General features: G+C 39.6%; 2 protein-coding genes across 2 annotated transcripts in view; both read right to left on the reverse strand.

Moving 5' to 3' along the window:
- Positions 1-17093, reverse strand: part of MIPEP (mitochondrial intermediate peptidase) — a 60730-nt gene extending 43637 nt beyond the window's left edge. Inside the window, exons 1-8 of the mRNA XM_025177737.2 lie at positions 16764-17093; positions 14313-14486; positions 11714-11802; positions 9784-9870; positions 8185-8248; positions 5506-5688; positions 1884-2040; positions 299-347 (exon numbers count right to left, since the gene is read on the reverse strand). Of these exons, the coding sequence (XP_025033505.2) occupies positions 299-347; positions 1884-2040; positions 5506-5688; positions 8185-8248; positions 9784-9870; positions 11714-11802; positions 14313-14486; positions 16764-16931 (971 nt within the window). The 5' untranslated portion in view covers positions 16932-17093. The remainder of the gene's footprint in view (positions 1-298; positions 348-1883; positions 2041-5505; positions 5689-8184; positions 8249-9783; positions 9871-11713; positions 11803-14312; positions 14487-16763) is intronic.
- Positions 17094-19276: 2183 nt separating this feature from the next.
- The window catches only part of LOC103051710 (uncharacterized), a 4829-nt gene continuing 2215 nt past the window's right edge, over positions 19277-21890 (reverse strand). Inside the window, exons 3-4 of the mRNA XM_007422530.4 lie at positions 21810-21872; positions 19277-20395 (exon numbers count right to left, since the gene is read on the reverse strand). Coding sequence (XP_007422592.1) covers positions 19599-20395; positions 21810-21872 — 860 coding nt within the window. The 3' untranslated portion in view covers positions 19277-19598. The remainder of the gene's footprint in view (positions 20396-21809; positions 21873-21890) is intronic.

Below are 21890 nucleotides of genomic sequence, written 5' to 3' on the forward strand. Positions count from 1 at the left end.
TGAGAGAGAGTGACTGGCTCAAGGTCACCCAGATGGCTTCATGCCTAAGGCAGGGCTAGATCTCACACTCTCACGGATTCTAGCCTGGTACCTTAACCACTACACCAAACTGGCTATAGGTGTTTATATTTAACACTTTTTAAAAGTGGTTAAGATTTTTGATCAAGATTTGAAAAAGAAAATATTAAGAAACCAATAAAGACATTTTTAAGTGCTATTATATTATAAAAGGATTTTTGCTTTGAAACAAGGTGAATTTGCTCTCCTAATTAATAAAATTAAGTGAAAAATGACTCACCGACTGAATAACTTATCTGAAAGCTTTGTAAGAAACTGCATTACTGTCTCTAAAAAAATAGAAATATAAGAAAGCTTAAGAAATAATAACACAACTGTAGACTTTATCTAAAATAAACATTTACTAAACTGCTTATAATTAAAAACTGAATTAAAATCATACTGAAAAGGGCTGAATGTATTAGTAATCAGTATTTCAGTACCAAAGTTGCTATAAACAATATTAAAACTGAAAATATATTAGTGTATATATCCAAGTCTCTGAAGATACCTATGAAAGGCTGTGTTGAGCCTTGTGGAGAAATAAAATGGTCACAACTTAATAAGCAGTGATGTTTATCTTGTAATAAACAAAATAAATATTTTATTTATTTTACTGGAACCTGGTTACAGATAGTCCTTGCTTACCAACTGCCTCGTTCAGCAAACATTCGAAGTTACAACAGTGTTGTCCCTCAGTCACATGATTGCCATTATAGTCAATTCACGTCCTGCACTTGACCTGTTGTTTTTCTCCCCCCTTCCCACTTGCAGAGCAGAGATTGGAGAGGAAGGGATTACAAGACAGTAAGCAGGCACACACAATAGGGAATACAAATCAAAAGTAATACATTGGCGCTGGTAGTCACTACCACACTATGCAAACAGCCTGATGTATTTCCCATTCTGTGAGGATGGAGAGAAAAAACCCCAAGCGATTTCTGTAGACAATCTCTCCTGTGTCTGACCTGTTCCCCCTCCCCAAGAGTGGAGAGGTTGGAGAGGAAGGGATTGCAAGAGAAGAATCAGGTACATAATGAGGAACATTCTGGGCTATTTGTGCAGCATGCTCGTGACTGCAGCGCCAGCGCATTGCTTTCGATGTGTATTCCCCCTTGTGTGCCTCTCGTAATCCCTTTCTCTACAATGAATGTAATATACAAACATTAATTCTCTTCTTGTTAGTTATCCCAGCACTGGCATAAGCATTCCAAAGGGTGAAGGAGCGATTAGGAGGCAAACAAAAGCCAAAGGTGTGAAACTGATTAGCCTTGTCAATTTCAAGCTGGAAAGCACAGTCACAGACAAGTGATTTCTCACTTAGCAACCGCTTTGCTTAGTGAAGGAACTGCTGGTCCCAATTGTGGTTACTAAATGTGGATTACCTGTAGTAGTACTTAAACCAAAATGCAGAAACTTCAGTATTAAACTAGACTAATCACTGGAACCTCTATATATACTGAATACAGTAATTTTAATGTCTATTAATAATCAATGTAAAAATATTAATAAATAATAATCAACAAAGTATAACAAAAGTGCTTCCATTTAATGATTTTACTGACACTTGTTTCCTTGGGATTTGTTTCTGTAAAGATCAAATTAATTTACGGTGTTGATCATAGTGTGCTGAGGTGACAAAACGAAAATCTGCTCTAGCAAAAATGTTTTTTTTTAAAAAAAAAAATCTCATGAACTTTATTCTTTATTTTAGAAGATTACAAAATATAATCATTATATTTCCAGAAAAAAGTTGGTGCTAATTCTGTGCAGTAATCTGCATAGCTCTCATCTCTTCCTTCTCCTTCAGCACCAAGATGCATTACCTGGGGTTTGGGCCATTGTTCCCTGAAGAGCTCGATGAGCGAATGTGTCATAGCCAACTAACCGGGCAAGAAAATTTCTACTGGCAAGCAGTTCATCTAAACACTGCAGTTGCTGAACATTTGGGTACAGAAAAACTTTGTAGGCAACTTCACGTACCTAGCATTAACAACAATAACAGCAATGAATAAACAGGTATGAACTAGCATAATTATTAAAACACTGACAGTTAAACTACAATCACTATGTATGAATAGACTTTTATAATAAAATACTTTTATAATAAAACAACTCCACAAAATGGACATAAACAAATTATAACTAAGCCCTCAATTTCCTGGACCTCAGTATCAGACTTCAGATGCAATGACCATTTGTTTTCCCTCTCTGATAATGAACTGGTACTTTCTTGATGGAATGAAAAGACTGATCATTGTTATTCCATGTGACAAAGTGAGAATGTTTTTATACCAGTATCTTGTCTTTCCCCCCTTTTTTGTATTTATTTTTTCTTTTTATCATGAAGTACCTATCTGGTCACCAGAAGATAGAACCAACAGGAAAGAGCTGGAGTTGACAGGAAAGGGTTAACACCACCTTTTCTCCCTAGAAGACAGGGTTTAAGCTTCCTGTCCCATGGAGGAACCCTCTTCCCTTCAGTCTGATGCCAGGCTAAAAGGGAATGCTCTGAACTGAAATGGACTGCTCCTGTTTGCAAGCCTGAACTTGCGAACCTGATGGAGTATTCCGGTCGTGTTCTATAATTAGGCCTCTACCAAATTCACAGAACCAGCAGGATGGCTTCCATAGTTGACTTTAATGCATGCATCCTAAAGCTTCGATGCTGATACATTTATTCCAAGTCCTGAGGTTCAGGACAACTCTCCAATCTCCATTTTTCTTTAGCACCACAAAAAAGCCAGAAAAAGCACAGCAGAGATGACCTCTTCTGCAATATAAATTCTGCTGTGTTCACAAGCCTTAAGTTCTGCTTGCTCCCTTTACTGAGATGTTTCTCCTTTTTCTTGGAGGCAGGGGATGGCAGAAACCCATCATTTGGCTTTCCTGTACATTCTAGTTCATTCTTGTGAATTGAGAATATCCCCACCAGGCCACATCTCTAGCACCTGCTTGTTCTGCAGGAGTGTTTCTAGCTGTAGCAGAATTTCTGAAATTGCATGTCCATCTAGGAAGTAATGGCATCTTGCTAAAGGGCATTTATTTTGGTTCTTGCCTCCTTTGCCTCACTGTTGGATGGGTGCTTTGGCTATCAAAGCTGGCAGCCCCAGAGATGGGCATCTTTGTCTGCTTCCTACCAGAAAGAAGGTAGAGGTTTCAATTTTTGATAGGAAAAGAAAAGAAAATGCAGGACTTCTTCGTTTGCATCTGATTTTCTCCTTCTTCAGGGCTATAAACAAGGATTGCTCCTTTTCTGGTTCAGCTACCTCTATGAAGAGCTTTTTCCATTCTACTTTGCTGTGAGCTTTCCTTTTGACTAGTGATCCATTGCAGCTATATGCTATTTATTCTACCATTTTCAAAGCTGCAATGATCTAAGTAGTCCGTATGTCCTCCACAGCTTCTAATGTTCTGGCCAGTTTACCAATGTTCTCTTTTAGGAGATACTGGCACTTCTGGGATGAAATCACATGCATACAGGGCAACTTTCTGGCAGTGTTAAATAGGTAGCCGGCCTCTTATTTCCAGAGTTAACACCCTGTAGGCTCTCCTTTGCTCACTGGAATTTGTGAGCACCTTTCAGGACCATCAATTTTGAAAGCTAGGGCTGTCATTAACTTATTTATGCTAGGCAGAACTAGGCATTCCACAGGTTGAGTGCCTTAGCTGATTTATTATGCAGTAAATAGAGGTAGTCCTTGCTTAATGATGGCCCTGTTTAGTGACTACCTGAAGTTATGACAGTGCTTAAAAAGTAACTTTACTACCAGTCCTCACATTTATGGCTATCACAACATCCCACAGTCATGCAATTGCTGTTTGAATACTTCACAGCTGGCTTCCGACAAGCAGAGTCAATGAAGAAGCTGGCAGTAAAATCATGTCACAGTCACGTGATGTCTCACTTAACAACTGTGGGTGATTTGCTTAACAACTGAATCAGAACTGAGGCCATTAATCTGTTGTGGTCACTGATGTCTCGCTTAATGACTGCGTTGCTTAGCGATGGAGTTGCTGGTCCCAACTGTGCTTAAGCAATGACTACCTGTAGATTCTGATGGGAAGATGGAGAAAGTATTACCTGGGGGCTAATCCTTTTCCCAGGTTGATTCCCTTGAAGAACAGATCTTAGTCATGGCTCATGCTTGCTCCTCTATGGAAACAGGGGATCTTCCATGCATCTGAGGCTGGAAATCTTAAGTGTGGGATCGTAGACCTCACCCTGCTCTTTTGTCTCCTCTCTCTGCCTGTGAATAGGCAGATGATGAGAATGAACAGGACTGGGCTTCTGGAAGTGGGAGAAACGGACTCCTTGTGAGTAAAGATTGCATATAATTCTGCTCTGCCAAAGCATCACAATGGGATGGATACTGTGGCTGGGTTCATATGCTTTGAATGGAAAACCAAGACCCAAATGAAATTTATCACTTCTCTTTAGCCCTTGGCTGTCATGTTGGATGTCAATAGGCCCCTGTTGCCTCCCCTGTCCTTCAACATACCTCCATATTCAGCATCCTCTAGCTCTCCAGACTCTAACTTGTTGGCATAAGAAGAAGTAATGGTGGGTCTGGGGATATGAGGTCCTGCCATACCATTCCTCTCAGACTCTATCCTGGAGCTGGCTGCCAGAGGATCACTGCTATTGGACTTGAAGTAGCTGGACTTGAAGCCAGCAGCGCCACTCACCCCTTCCATATTCCGCCACATCTGGAAGCTTAATCAGGCCCTTTCCCTGGTGTTCCTTTCTTCTACTCCAAGCTGCTTTCCCAGCTTAGCCACTGGCTCTCCTGGCTGCAGCTTCTTGCTAGTGCATTGAACAGCTGGTGTGATACAGCCAGGAGGCATTTTTGTTTTGGTAGAGGAACTGCTTGTCTTCTCCCTTTTTTTCCTCAGCTTCCAAAATGAAGCTGATGGAAATCCACTGCTTCCCTCAGAAGGTAGAGCATAACACTGAAGGGAGCAGGTTTCTTCCATAAGAAAGAAAGAAGTCTTCTAGTTAGAAATGGTGGAATTAAATGTTTTCTGTTGGCTTCACCTCTGGTGACTGAGAATGGAATTTTTCTTCCACTTATTACTGATTTTTCCACAAATCCCCCAATATGCAGAGAACACTATAATAAAATAAGGGAAGGAAGGGATTTAGTAGCAAATTTTGCCCATACATATTTTCTAATCTTAAAATGGAACCCGCTACCCTGCCCACTTTATATACTATAGCAAGATAAGTTTAGAAACACAGATGGGCAGCTCACCACATGTAATCTGAATGTGCCTCACTTCAAATTACATAAAATACTGCCTTCCTAGTTATACTGCTTGGGTGATTTATTTTGCTCTGCATAAAATGGTACCCTGTAAAGATGACCACTTATAAAGGGACTCATATATATTGATAAACAATTATACAAACCATATTGGGCTATAATATATTTTATGCATACATACCAGATCATCTGGACTATCTGCATTGAGTCCACTGATTTGGGCAAATTTGCCTTCAACTACAAAGTTATGGCAAATATGTTCTGGTAACACATGTTTCTCAATCTTGTTTGGAAGATGAGATCCCAGGAGAAATTCATTACATAAATCCAAAATTTTGACATTAAGATTTACTGCATTCCTACGCTGCAAATAAGAAAAAAGAAAACATAAAATAGATATTTCTTCAAAGAGCTAATACAGTAAAGTGTTTACAGCAATCACTGAAAACAGTACCTTTCTTAAATTCTCCTTGAGATTAAGATGATTACAATACTGATACCATAATATTTAGATGATTGGTGATTTAACCAATAAATCTGGGGGAGATGGGTGGCATATAAATTTAATAAATAAATTAATTAATTAGCCATTAACACCATATTATACAATCAATCATGGCACTGTGTAAATGCTAGTAACGATGTTTAATTGAAAGTCTAATTGGATATAATTCATTCAAAAATAAGTTTCTAAAATAATTCAGGCAACTATTTTTCCTTTATTATGGAAACTTTTTATTTTTTTCAATTTTAGTATATTTATTATGTACTGTGAATCATTTCAATTTTTTTAAAATGCTATGGCAGCAGAACACATGATCGCCATTAACCTCCCCTCCAAAGCTACATATTAGGACATCCTTATCTTCTCGGTCTAATTTATGAGTGGCATGGATGCTGAGGATTGGCCGTGTGGACCTGACAATCTGGTTGTTTCCTGTGGAATGCAGTTGGCTCCATATTTAGCCATATTCTTTAACTGGAGATGGAAGGATAGGAGCCTGATAATGCAAGAAGGAAGTAGTTGAGGACAGAAAAGCTGGAGAGTACTTAGATGGGAAGTCTGGAGAATGAATAGTTGTAAGATTTATAGTGAAATTTAGATGGGAGTTGGAGAAAATACAAGGAAGAGGAAGATGCCTAATTGAGAAGAAATTGATCATGGCGGTGGAAAACAGAGAGCTAAAAATGGCTGAAAGAAGAGATCTGGAAATGGTGGCTGGAATTCCTTCTGAACTCAGAATGATGAGAAGGGCAATTGTGGGAAGTGCAGTGTTAATGAATAGAGGTAGTAAAGGGGGACAAAGTTTGTTGGGAAGAGACAGGAGGAAGTATGAGAGAACTGGAGTAATAGTTCATGGCAGGAGCTGGAAGGGGGCCTGTAGTATTCAGAAGCTTCCTGCACTGACAGCACAGGAGTGACAGGAAGAGGTAGTGGCAAGAAGGAAGTGGATACCTTCTTTTGTAAATAAGGTGTAAAATATATAAATAATACTAGCAGTACAATATTAAAGTACAACGGTACCCTGCTAGAGATCAATACAGTACAGTACCCTGCTAGAGATCAATAAAGTAACTCAATCTCAACTAACCCCCCCAATTATAAAAGGAATAGTTCACAACATTTTTGCCCTAAGACTTACGGAAAAGGCCATGTTTTGATGGCGTTTCTAAAACCCAGCAAGGGGGTTGTGGGGCAACATTTAAAAAGGCTTGCTTCCTTTTCATCTCTTTCCAGTTCAGCTTGCCAGGAGAAGCCTGACAGGGCATGGTTCTGCTCCTTCCTGAGACAACAGTCCCACTGAGGTTGGGGGGAAAGGGCAAGGTTTGGAGAGCTTCAGTGCTGGATGCCCCAGGGCTCAGTCCTCTCTCCTATTATTTTTTGCATTTACATGAAGTCATCCATTGGTCTGGGGTGAGGTATCATTAGTATGATGACATCCAGTTTTATAGCTCCACCCCAGGCCAAGCAGGAGATGCAATGGAAATCTTGCCCAGTGCACGGTGGCTCTGAGGGACTGGAAAGGATGCTGCCTATATAACTCCTTAAAGGGCTGCACTTCCTTTGAAAGAGACATAATTTGAAAGAGACATAAAAAGTGCAGAATTTGAGAGCAGCAGGTGAGAGCCATGGCCAGGCAAGCTCTTAGCCAGCTTTGGCTGGTCCATCCATTGTGACCTTTTCAGAACCAGGAGGCACTGAGGACAGTGACTCACCCCCGTCATCTCCCAGTTAGACTACAGCAATTTGTTCTATATGGGGCTGCCCTTAAAGATGACCCAAAAGCTACAGCTGGTGCAGAACTCAACTGCCCACCTGCTGACTGGTGAAAACCAATGGTCAGAGTAACATATGTGTTGCAGGAACTGCAGTGGCTGCTAACAGGTATCAAGCCCAATTCAAAGTGATGGTTATTACCTATAGAGCCCTTTATGGCTTGGGTCCTCATCACCTTCAGGACTGTCTACTCCAGGCAGAATGTGCCCGCCCGATACAAGTTAGTCAGAAAGGAGTACTTTGGATTCCCACCCCAAGTTGAGAGTTAGGGGCCTAGAGGATAGCCTTCTCAGTAGCAATGCTGTCCCTCTGGAACTGCTTGCCTCCCAAGGTCAGGATGGTCCCCAGTCTATTAAAGTTTAAAAATTTATTCTGCAGGGTGATTGGTAGGGAGCATTCCAATTGGGGTGGATGGCACTATGAGGGTATATTATATAATGTTTCTTTTTAACTGGCTGTTTTGTTTGCTTGTCTGTTTGTTTTGCAAGCCGCCTGGTCATAGAATATGTGGCATCAAAATGACTTCATACTTAAATTTTATTTAATGAAAAGCAATATTTAATTTTTGTAAATAATAAATACCTGTTCTTCATCCAAATGAATACCACTGATCTCAAAATCAAACATGAAAAGTTCTGCTACTCGCCTAAAAGAATAAAATTCCATGGACAGAAAATAATTTCAGGTCAAATAATCATACAAACCAAATGCTACAGACCAAATACTAAGAACTGAATTTAAGAAATGCAGGTGCAAAAATGTCTATGAAGTCCATCCTATCCAGTTCAACGAAGCTTACAGAAAGGTAAACAAATACATACTGCAGCACACTTGTTTCTTTATTCACAGTATCGTATGAAAGACAAAGATGTGTACAATTTGTTGTATAAGATATTTAACTACTGTATTTGATAGAAGTTCATTTAAAATTAAGACACATGCTCCCTCAATTTTATGGCTATATATTTAGAAATACATGACAGCGAGTGAATGCTGCTTGTTTTTACGTTAGCATGCAACTTTAATTATCAGGAAAATTACATAGTTACTAGAGAAATACTGCAAACAGATGCCAGATAACTATGATAATATTTACAACAATAATATTGTTTGTAATTTACTGACTGACAGATGATGCTGGAAACAAGTAATCCTACGTTAAGTATCCACCTTTTAGACAATGGAATATGCTTCTTTATTATGACCTAATTAATAGGGTAGTGAAGTGATTTGGATTCAAAAGATATTATTTCGAGCACACATAAGCACACACCTTTCACCTGTCAGCTCCTCCTTAAATTAATTATCTTCCCTGTGATTGCATGGTGATCCCAGGAAAGGATGCAGCTTTTTAAGAAGTTACCAACAGGTATGACATGCACACCCACAAACACTGGGAATCACCTTTTCCTCTTCAAATTCAGACTGCTGCACGTTATATCCTAATAACAATATTCGGTTATAATCGGTAGCATAAGCCACTTTTTAAACAATTAGAAAGAGTCTAGATCTGACAAAAGCTAACGGCAACCACAGTTCATAAATCAAACAAAACACATCATTTCATTTGACCTGTGTGTACATGCACACACATGCACATATATTTGTATTATTTCCTTGTCTTGTTGGCAATTTTTTTAATACTACGTTGAATATAGATCTTAGTCAACTATAGTAGGAAGCATGCAGACATACGGAAAAGGAGCATAAAAACAAAATGTCAATCCATACCTCTAGAAAAAAATAAAGAAAGGAAAGGAACAGAACAAAGCCAAAACTGAAACCAACAATAATTTTAAGAGGTCTGGAATAATCAATAATGCCAAACTGGATGAACAAGAGGCAGTTTTACAAAAGTTTTTTTTGTAATCAGAAGTGGAAGTATGCTTTGAAAGGATTAATGTGGTTGAAGGAAGGGACAGCTATCAAGAGAGAAACCTGGAACTACGTAGAGATTATCAATGTAAATAACAACACTCGCAAATATCAGATTCCATTCTTCTGTAAAAATGAATATCAATTCAAAGGTGGAATAATGCACTCATAAATGTTATACAGTCTGAAAACAAGTTCACAATATTATGTTCCACAGTAAAATGTGTGCTGATCTAGTCGAATACGGTATTCCATATTCACTTTGAGTATTACAAGAAAATTTTTACTGTAACAATTAAAATGTACCTTGTTTCGGGGTCAAGGGAATCCATAACATCTTTATCAATCAGCAATTTTCTCAGACTCTGACATAAATCTACATCTGTATTTAATCTAGAAATATAAAAAAATAGATATAATCAACATTACATTCACTTTCAGGGATTACTAATTTATGTATTTTCTGTTCTGTTTTATAAACCTATTCAGCTTCTTTTGAGAGACAGAAAAAGTTATCACAGACACAGCCAGCAGAAAGTGGATACCAAAAGCAATTTACACCGCAAATGCTTTTTTTCTCCATACCCCAAGGTATATAGGTAACATTAAAATGATAAATGGCAACAGGAAATATAATCCTAGAGTGATTCCAATCTTGGATTTTAATGTGGAATTACCATATTTTATTCACTCACTTTTTACAGAACATCTGCATGATATTTTCATCCAATTACAGTGGTACCTCTAGTTACGAACTTAATCCGTTCTGTGACTCTGGTTGCAACTCGAGTTGGTCTCAAGTCAAGGTAAAGTTTCCCATAAGGTTCAATGTAAATACGGTTAATCCGTTCCGCCCTCCGAATTTGGTCGCACCACGAGGCACATTTCCCCATAAGGTTCAATGTAAATATGGCTAATCCGCCCTCCGAATTTGGTTGCACCCCGAGGTAAATTTCCATGAGGTTCAATGTAAATACAGCTAAACAGTTCTGAAACATATGCATTTTATTTTTAAACCTCAAAAACCTTCCAAACGCCACAAAAACCTTCCAAACGCCACAAAACACACCACAAGCCTCACCGAACGTCTCCTTGCTACCGCGATCTCGCCCACAGGAAGCCGCGACCGCGTGGCAGCAGGGAAAATGGCTGCGGATCCGGTTCGTAAGTAGAGGCGGAGTTCGCAAGTAGAGGTAAATTTCTGGGGCCGGAGCTGGTCGTATCTTGAAAAATTCGTAAGGAGGGGCGTTCGTAACTAGAGGTACCACTGTACTGCCCTCCTGTGTTTTCTCTGTGATTTTTCCATCTTTTTTTTAGGCAGGAGAAAGTATGGCTTTTTTGGCAGGGGGGGAAGAACACAGAATGCAAATAGACCATCTTAGTCTTTAGTCTCTCTCTCTCTCTCTGGGTTGGGTTTCAGTAACCCAGTACACATGTAATGGAAAGGTAGAACTATGTTTTATGCAACTTAGAGGCCTGGCTCATGTATGACATTAAGGCATAACAGATCATTTCACATATCACAAAACAAATCATATTGTGGCCAGTCACTATGAGAGAATAAATCATTATGAGCACTGATGAATCAGGAAAGCGAACTTACAGCCAATCAACTCTTTTTAAACTCTTGAATGCAGTTTCAAGAGACATACATTAGTCTGTATAATTCATTATAAAGACTTACAATTTCCCCATGGCTTTTCTTTACTTAGAAAAAAAAGAATTTTTTTTCCCTAGTAGACTAGACTTCACATTCATGGGAACAATAAGAATACCTTACTAGCTATTAGTGACTAAAGGTACATTCTACTTTGAGTCAATCTTGATGCTTATAGAATACATTCAAAAATATTTTGTTTTCTTAGCAACAATCATGGAAGCGATTTGTTATTTTCTTCTCCCAGGATATTTTTTTAACTTCCCAGTATAACAGTATTTCTTGCTGTACTTCCATCCAAGTATTAAGTAAGTTCAACCCTGCTTAGCATTTTTTTTTAACTCAGCCAATGTTGTTAGATGCTATTTCTTGCTGCAGAGTTTTTGGTCACCACAGCACTGATTAACCAGACAAGCCAGCTTTCTCCAACCTGAGCACCTTCCAGCTGCACAGACCCCAATTCCCAGAATTCTCAAATAATAAACAGGCTAGTTGGGAATGTTGGGAACAGAAGTTCATACATCTGGAAGATAGTTGTAGAAGGTTGATACAGACTTTAAAATATTGAATAAAGCATACTTTTCTACCATAGTACCAATGCTTCTGCAGGCTTCCTCAGCAGCATCTCTGAAAGCAAGATCAGGATGGGCTATTTTCACAAAGTCCGCCTGTTGCAGTGGAAAATATGAAAGCACAAAAAAGTGAGAAAATATTGCTTTGGCATTTGCAGAAAAACAGAAAATCTTGCTAATTGCATAAACATTGCACATGATTTTAAATTTTCATAAACATATATGTGTTTTCAAAGAACTAAAAACTAAAATTACTCCTTTCCTTAACATTTCTGTAACACAATTAAAGAAAAAAATATGTAGATACATTGTGCATGGCAGCTCCAAGAAAGGATTGTGCACAAGATCAGAAAATGGTCTAAATGCCATCAAGCTGCTGGTTTGACAGCATGCACATGCAATGGATAACAGCAAGTTCCAAAATATGCATGTGTCTAATTAATAGAAAACCTGAAAAAAATTAAAGAGGGTTGTAGAAGACAATATTTATTAGCCCGCCCAGTGAAAACCATGTCATGTGGAAGACTGAAACTGGGAATGTAAGAGGAATAAATAAATGGTAGAGCATGAATGAAAAATGAATGAGATGTGTTGTGAGTTTGTAAAATTAAGAGAAAGGGGAATTATATAACAGATTGGATGAAGACAATATGATCTAATGGAGTGGAGTTGATGATTATATGCAAAGAAGTGAAGATGTAGATTTAATTCTTAATGTATATTAGAAGATATGAATTGGTGTTATCTAGGTTGCGTGGCTGCATATAAAAACAGGAATCCACCAGGTAGTGATAGCTGCATCTTACTTTCTATGAAATGATGATAGTGCAGAGCTAAAGATGAGTGCAACATTCTGAATGAATGCAATGAGACAAGAGGTTCTTAAAGCAGGATCATTTTTTGGTAATGTGAAAGAGGGATTTTAGGGAAAAGCAAACACACAGTATGAGTCCTATATGAAAAGTATTGGAAGAGAGATTAACCTTCCAACAAAAAGGAATGGAAAGCAGACATAAGGAAAGAGGATGTGAAAGTTGCTTGAAATACAATACCTAAATGGCAGTATCTAAACTACACTAAAGAATTAAAAGATTCTTTCTGGAATGATGGGATAAGAGCAACAATGCATATAAGAGATGGGTTTATTTATTTATTTTTTAGATTTTTATCCTCCCTTTATTATTTTTTTTATAAATAATTCAAGCTGGTGAACATGCCTAATACACTTTCCTCCTCCAATTTTCACCACAACAACCTTGTGAGGTGGGTGGGGCTGAGAGACAGTGACCGGCCCAAAATCCCCCAACTGGCTTTCATGCCTAAGGTGGGACTAGAACTCAAACTCTCCTGGCTTCTAGGCCAGCACCTTAACTACTACACCAAACTGACTCTAAAACTAGGATAGGAGAAAGTGATTGTATAATGTGTTCAGCAAGAAAAAGATACATGCAAAGAATGTCATCAAAAGAACAAGGAATGGTTAAAATTAAAAGAGGCACAGAATATGCAAAACAATTTTGCTGATAATAGAAACATTGTTTAAGAAGAGTAGAATTGAAACAAATGCTATGTTAGTGTCCAAGAAAAAACTTATGAAAAATAAGTCATAAATGCTGTGAGAATGCTGAAAAAAGGTAAGCCTGAAACTACAGATGGTGTAATCAGAGGGTTGTTAGTTGTTAAATGTTAGAATATAAGATATGGTCTGCTTACAGAGTAGCAATGTGATGTGTGCATTTGTGCCTCACGACTGGAAGAATGCCATCATTTTTACCTAGCATAAAAGGAAAACTAGCTAGATGAATGCAAAAATTACATGGAAGTTAATTTAAGTATGCCTGGGAAGATCTTTTCTATCCTTCCAATAAAAAAGGTGACAACGAGCAAAATTTGAGAACTGCCATGCAGCTTTAGTCAGGGGATGTGCAGAGCAGATTTTTTTCTCTCATCCAGCAGATCATCCAGCAATGTATGAATGTGAGAAAGAAAATTATTTGTTCACTGAGAATATCTATAGTAAAGAAAACAGGAGTTATATAATAGAAGTAAAGCTTGTATGAGAATATATGGATTGCTTAGAGAATGATTCTGCACTAAGAAGGAATTAAGAGAAGGATATATTATGTCCCCCTGATAAATGCTGATAAAAAGATAGCAGATAGTAAGTAGTGTGCTACAAAGAACAAATGCTTGATGAAAGAAGTGAAAATGGCTGTCTAGGAAAGCATGCTGCTGACTGCTGTACTGTATGGAAGCAAGAGTTAAATATTTCAGGAGAAACATAAAAGTAAGCTAAATACAGTGGGAATGGGGTACTTAAGGACTGTGTGTGTTAAATCAAGATGATCAAGAATATATGGGTGCTGAACAAAACTGGACTGAAAACAGATGTGAGTGACCACTATAAAGAACTACACTGAGTTGGTTTGATTATATAGAAAGGATGAATGAAACTTTCCTTAGTAGCATGGGTTTGTACACTAATGTATAATATAGCTATAATTCATGTTGCATGTTAGAAAGTTACAGAATGCAAAGGAATCTAGAAATATACGAATATCAATGAATTAACAAAACACAATTTCAAAGATATACAAATGTCTTACCAGATCTGCTACTCTACACAAAGCATCCGAGAGCTGATCAAAAACCATCACAATCTTCTTCCCGGGAGGGGTAACACATGCTTTTTGTACCAGCCGTTCCGCTTCTTGCAATGAATTTTTTTGAGCTTCTTGAAATCCTTCTGGACAACTAAGTTCTGGTATGCCAAAGAGACCCTAAACCATAGAAAATTAGATCACCAACATAAATAATTTTTAAAAATGTAAATATTCTATCCTACAATAATTTTAGAAATTGAATCCTGTGAACCAAAATCCTAATAACATAATTTTGCCAGACAAATAACTTTACAGTAATATGAACCAAAAGGATAATAACATTAAGTATAACTCCTTCACACATTTTCCTGAGTTCTCAATCAGTTTTTATTTGTAGCCTAAATTACTTTTCAGCATCTAATTCTGAAAAATTAGATTTTGCTAATCTGGAATGTTGGAGTAAAAGTCTCCTACATCTTTCCCAACACAACCAGTCCTCATAATCCCAATCCAAATGTCAGAATGATAGCACTCTATCACATCTGGAAGTTGAGATACAAGCCAATGCATCAAGGAGGAGAATAGAAAAGTACAAATGTTTTTAATTTCTATTTGTCACTGAAAATTTATTTACTGTGAGCATAAGCATAAGCTCACAGTAAATAAATTTTCAGTGACAAATAGAAATTAAAAACGAAATCTGCCAATCAGAGGTTTGTATCCCATTCTCGCATGCGTTTTACATTTGTAGACTGCAAAAATCCAGTCAACCATTAAATAGCAGCAAAGCAATACAGAAAACAAATTCTTTGATATCTTCTAGAGATTGTAAAGTTTTTTGCAGTCCAAATATGGTATCCTACTTTATAGAATTCTCTTTTCTATTCTCCTCCTTGATAATTTCCCCTTTTGTTGTCAAAATTCAGCCACTGAGGCATATTCATTTGTACTGGATTTTTCTCCTCCCAACCTTAGAAGTTTTTTATTAATCTTTTTCCAAAACTCGGTCCCTCTTAAAGCTTCTTAATTCTCTTCCTTTATCCATAAATTATCTTTAAGATTATATCTGGATGCTTACTCAGAAAATTCAGTTGGCTGTTAATAATTAAACTACCTTGGAAACTGTAATTTGATTTATATGAATGGTTCCATAAACTGCCACTTTGGTAAGAAATATCTTTCCAAAAAACCAAAATTCCTCAATGGTCACTGATTTGTAAATATAGTTTCAAGTTTACCTAGAGTTTACTTAAATTTTACTCTACTCAATCTTCAGTGCTCATACAACATACTGCTAGTCTTCACTTAATGACTGCAATTGGGACTGGCAACTCCATCACTTAGCGACATGGAAACATCACACAGCCGTGCTAGACTTACATCTTCAGATCCACTGTAGTTAAGCGAATCACCTGCAGTCCTTACGTGCAACATCACATGACTGTGACTTGCGACTTTCTGCTAGCTTCTCCACTGACTTTGTTTGCTGGAATCTGGCTATGAAGCTCACAAATGGCAATCATGTGACTGGGGATGCTGTGACCATCATAAATGTGCCCCAACTGCAAAGCGCCTGAATGGCGATCATGTGATTGTGGGGATGCTGCAACGGCTATAAGTTCAAGGAGCAGTTGTAAAGCTACTTTTTCAGCGCTGTTGCAAGTTCCAACAGTCGCTAAACAGGGTGGTCGTTAACCAAGGGTTACCTGTACTGTACTATGAATCTAACCACATAATGGGGCTCCCGAACTCAGCAGTCTAAAATGTGATGGGTTAATTTAGACTTTAGTGTGTTATGTATCCAAACATTAGAAACCTGGAGGCTGTGAGTTCTAGTCCCGCATTAGGCACAATGACAGCTGTGTGACCTTGGCCCAGTCACTCTCTCTCAGCCCAGGAAGGAGGCAATGGCAACCCACTTCCAAAATTTTGCCAAGAAGCCTGCAGGGACTAGTCCAGGCCCTTGCCAGGAGTCAATATGGACTCAAAGGCACCAAAATAACAATAACAACAACAACAATAATAAATGTCCCCTTCCAGCTCTCTGAACACAGTACCAACTTCAATAATAATAATAATAATTGTCCCATTCCAGCTCAACACAGCACCCCCCAAATTCCACAATAATAATAGTAATAATAAAAAATAAATGCCTCCCTTCTAGCTCTCTAAACGGAGCACCAACTCCCATAATTATAATAATGGTCCCCTTCCAGCTCAACATATTATGCGATGATGATGATGATGATGATGATGATGATGATGATGATAATGTAGCCCCCTTCCAGCATCCCCAACTTCCACAATCCCTCGCGGTGGCCAAGGATTAGGGAAGCTGAAATCCAGCTCCTCTGGAAGAAAGCTGCTGGCTCTCTTCCGCTGAAAGAAGCAAAGAATCAGCCAAGGCTGTTCTGCCCGATTCCGCGCGAGCCTCACTCCCAGCCCGCCTCTCACCGTTTTCTGCCCCACCGCCAGCCGCTGCTGTTGGGCATTGAAGGCGGCGCCCACCGGGGACCAGCTGGTGCTGACCCACTTCTTCGTGCCGCCGCCGAGCCGGCCCAGCCCCGCTTGCTTCAGGCCGCCCGCGGCGGTGCGCGCCACCCGGTGCCAGCTACTCCACATGGTAGCGAGGGGACCGCTCGCCACGGGAGACGTACCGCCTCCGAGACAGCCAAGCGGTTCCGGGGACAGCCTCTTCCGCGTCCCGGCCGTGAGGAGGAGCCTCGGTGCGACCCGCTTTTCCTCACCCTCCGGCGGGTTCGCTCGGCCTCGCGCTCTCGCTAAGGCAGCGGCCGGGCGCCGCTAGGAGGCCTCGGGGCCGCTTCTGATTGGCTGTGGCGTCACGCGGAAGTCACTGTTCCGAAGGATGCGCTGGGCGAGCCATGAGGAGGAACAGGAGGGCTGTAGAACAGCGTTTCTCAACCTCGGCAACGCTAAGCCGGATGGACTTCAAGTCCCAGAATTCCCCAGCTAGCATGCTGGTTGGGGAATTCTGGGACTTGAAGTCCACCCATCTTGGCCTTGCCAAGGTTGAGAAATACTGCTGTAGGACCTTGAATGGAAAGATGTAGTGGACTACTAGTTCTGGACGGTAGTAGCAAACACAGACTGCAGCAGAGAGTAGGCTACTTACAGCAAGGGTGGGTGATTTTTAGCAGACATCCTGATTCTCAACTGCCTAACACCAACAACAGCTGTTAATAATAGTTGGCTTCTTCCCTTGCAGATGAAAACACGACGTTGTTCCAAGTGGAATGAGACTGGCTGCTCCCTGGGCACACCTATATTGTTTTCTTTCACAGCAGAGATGTGGTTTTCCATTTTTTTTGATCCAGGAAATTTTTTCCTGACTTCCTTTCCAGTTTACAGCTCCTGGTAATCTCAAGTCTGAAGTTGTTTAGCTTTTTCAAAGTCACCCTATATTAAAAAAAACAAGGTTTGAGGTACCTCCTGTGGACAGCAAGTGGCCACAGGCTTCTCTAGGGAAGGCATGGGTCAAATAAAAACGCATGGGTCGTGATGTCAGCATTCAAATAGCTTATTTCCATACTTAAGTGTGCTGTCACAATATCATTACATGATCACACTATTTGCATGTTGATATCTTTATGCATATACTGTATGCTGATGTTTAAGATCACTTCAGACTTGTGAAGTACTGTAAATGTATTAAATGATCAAGCTTCAAAACAAATATCAAGCCTGAATGTATCTGTTAGTCAATGATCATTGCTAGGTAGTATTGTCAAGATTAATGATTAATTCCACTTCGCTAAATAGGCACCACTAGCCAGCCATTTCTGACTGCTGGCTTTTTCTGTCTGCACCACGGAACAGCCCTCCCAGCCCAGGCAAATCTTATATTTCACATTCCATTTTTTTCACCGTCTTGACCAGGTCAAAGAGGAATAACATTAGCAGCTTTCATGAGAAGGTTAAACCATATACTGTATTTTGTTTCCAAAAATTGTGAGAAGTGCCAGCTATACTCATTTAAATGATTTATACAGCTGCCCACCTCCCATCAGTGAATCTGGGCTTAAAACAGCTATAACCAATAATCCATTGACGCCCAAGGTAAACAATATACCCCAATCATGAAAAACTACACCAGCAGCAGAACATGCCCAACTTCCTGGCCCAAACACCTAGGAAAACAGACAGGTCTTCAGAGCCTTGCGAAAGGCTAACAGTGTCAGGAGCATCTGGATTTCTGGGGGGAGGCTGTTGTGCAGAGTTTAACAGCCAGTCACATTCATGTATGCCTACCTACAAGCAAGCAAATTGCATCATTAAAAACACAGAACATGTTCATCCATTTTGGTCTTATTCCCTTTCCTCACTGTTACTCAGTGATCTGATTATTTCCCTCCCAAGGAGTTTTCTTCTCTCATGCCTGTATTGAGCGGTGTTCAGAAATGCTTGGGGTGCATTCAGATGGGACATTGTTTGTTTGTTTCCTGAATAGATCACTAAATAAACCAGGATATGTTCTAAGACAATAAATGAATTCAACTGTATGGTTTGTTGTTAGTATAAAGAGCCAGTGGAGAGGATGCCTACTTTGCAATTTCCTGGCTTATTTCTGGTTTGGTTTTGTGCCTTTCTCAAATCCCAACCAATCCACAAAACTGCAAGGCAACAGCAGCTAAAAATTTAAATAAATCAGATTTTTCCAGGCAAGGCATAATTATTTCTTTTCTGCAAAATGGACCCTGGCTTTTTCTAATATACTCAAGAAAGTATGATTAAAACAAATCATGATTTAATGCAGTATGTGATCAAGGAATCACTTGCTTTAAAGTCCGCACTGACGATTGAAAGCAGTAGGAATGAGAAAAAAGATAAACCCAACATTATTTGTTATCTTGAAGGAAACAAATTTTGCTTTATTCAAACATGTCTAGGCATAAATATATAACACTGGATTGTATGATTTTATCCATCACTTTAGAAATATTTTTGTAAGAAGTTGAAACTAGTTTACTTGATTAAAGCAATAATAAAACATCAACAACAAGGATCATTTTTTCTATCCTGTGATTCAAAGAGTTATATAAGATATTAGAATTGTGTATTAATTCTGGTGGGGGCCTAGATTTTCTTAAAAAATAGCAAAAACATGTCAGGAACCATATAAACAAAGTAATGCACGAGTGGTGTTCAGCATCATTCTGCAAGAAATTGACTGGAAGTTCTTGATTTGGCTTCATGAACTTTGTTGGAACCTTAATATGAAAACTAAGCTGCGTCATGTGTAAGTGACATATTCAGAAGCAAGCAAGCAGTTTATTTGCTGAGTGGCACAGATGCTGATGCTTCTGAGGTACTAAACAGAAGGAAGCCACTGAAGACAGTGTCATCATCTGGATCTGCATACAATCCATTGTAAGTCTCCCCTCCATAGGATTGCAGCCATATCCGGTCCCCTTTCTGAAGTTCCAGGATGATTCCTCCAGATGCCTGGTCTTCGGCCCCTTGGTACATGTCTGCAGTGTGGAGCATCCTGTGCTCATTTTTGACTAGCGCTACCCTCACATTCCTTGAAAAAACAGTGATGTGGTAGGTAAAATAATAGACCCCAGAGACTGGGCAGGTAAATACTCCAGTTGCTGTGCTATAATGGTTGAAGCTGTTGTATAAGACTTTGTCAAATCTGATGGGAATGTTGAGTGGAGGAAATTTAGTGGTAAGGGCCACACTGAAAGCGCTTCTGGCAATAACTGGGGTCCTGCCAAGATTTCCTTTTTCTCCCCGTTCTCCCTTCCAACCTCTTTCTCCCTGAATTCCTTTACTGCCCTTTGGTCCTGGGCCTCCTGTCTCTCCTTTAGGACCCACATGGCCCATTGGGCCCATGGGCCCCCTTAATCCTATTTCACCTTGAATTCCAATTTCACCTTTATCTCCTTTGGGGCCAATTGGCCCAATGTCCCCTTTTATCCCTTTTCTTCCCTGTGGTCCTAACTCCCCCTGTTGACCTTTGTCTCCTACTGGCCCAGGAATTCCTTTTGGCCCAAATTTCCCAGGCCAGCCTCGCTCTCCTTTATCACCTTTGTTCCCTTTTTCTTCAACTCTGCCGTCAGCCCCTAAATGGAAAGTAAAGACAATACAGTTAATCTTTTACAGAGTTGTGAGAGTATCTCATCTGATGGATGAAAGCAGACATCCAGAAGATTATAGGAAAAGACATTTGTTATTTCTGTATGAGCTAACACAAAACCAGGAGCAAGTGAGATGAGGCTACCTTTGATTTTTTGGAAGGAGGAGAAAGAAAAAGCAGAAGAAGAGACTAGGGTTCCCAAAGCAAACATATATGAAATATGAGAGTCTCAAACTACACCAGACTTCCCGGATGCCTTCTAAATGTGTTAGAAATACAATTCCCAGCCAGTAGTAGTGCCAACACATCAGTAGGCACAAGGTTGGAGAATTGAGGTCTTTGAGATCTTTGTCCAGAAAGTTTTTTTTTTTTCCTTCTAAAACTCCTTGAGACCATTAGGCTTGCTGGGGCTGGTCAGAAACCAAATCCAGGTTCTTGACTGAGTTAAGTTTTGTGCCCCAACCTAAGGTCTGATGACAGAAAATGATCTAATCTTTTTTCACAGTGACCATGTTTAATGCAGTGTCGTGGCTTAACAGAAACATAATAGGGCTGCGCAGTCCATTGTAGCTGCCAAAAAGCAGTAGGCCAAAAAACACACAGCTTTAAAGAGTTTTAGACAGGTGATAAGTTTCTGCCCCTGTGTGTATAAAAGTGCCTTTCTAGAACTAAATCTAAAACACTGAACAACTGTACTAAATAACCTCTTGGTCCATGACATCCAACGTGAAATTATGTGCTGAAGACTCTACTAGTAGAAGAGTACAGGATTAAGCAGGAACATCACAATGCAGACAGGAGGTCAAATACGCTCTCAGTATGAAAGGTACTCTGGTAGAATGGCCAAACTGGACCGAAGTCATGGCCAGCGCTGTATGCTAAGCCTTCCAACCTGCAGTGAAACTCCTGTAACTGGCAAGACATCACACTAGTCCCAGAACTGGTGCATTGAATCTCCTTTCCACGGAGTGAGTGAGTAGGAGAAACTTATGGGCCTCAGCTTTTCTCATCCTGGTCCCTGCTGAATGGCCTAAGTCTACCATATCTGGAGGACATCAGACTGGGGAAGACCCATTTTTCTGGCCTTTTATAAAATGTGCCTTTGCATCAGACATGATGATTGTCAGTTGTTTGGGGGATATTGCTGCTCATTTGATTGGATTTTAAAATGGCATAGTTAAACACAGTTTGACTATGAGGTTATAATAAATATTTTAAATAAAAGTAAATTATTATGTAGCTCTTGGATCAAGAGGAGCTTGATCCAGGAGCCACCCTGTTTGTATTGCTGCAACAAAGAACAGATTATTTTATGTATCGTGGTCAGCACCTACTCACAGAACATTACCAGTGGATAAGCACATCCTCATATTTTGGGTGAGACCAGCTTTGCCTCCTACCTGATTCTCCCTTATTTCCACTGATGCCATCTCGGCCCGGCTTTCCTGGATTTCCTGGCTCACCTAATAGTAGCAAAAGAC

Source organism: Python bivittatus, unplaced genomic scaffold (assembly GCF_059951505.1).
Source record: "Python bivittatus isolate LINGU-HERP-01145 unplaced genomic scaffold, Pbiv_v1 ctg000340_np1212, whole genome shotgun sequence".
Lineage (NCBI taxonomy): Eukaryota > Metazoa > Chordata > Lepidosauria > Squamata > Pythonidae > Python > Python bivittatus.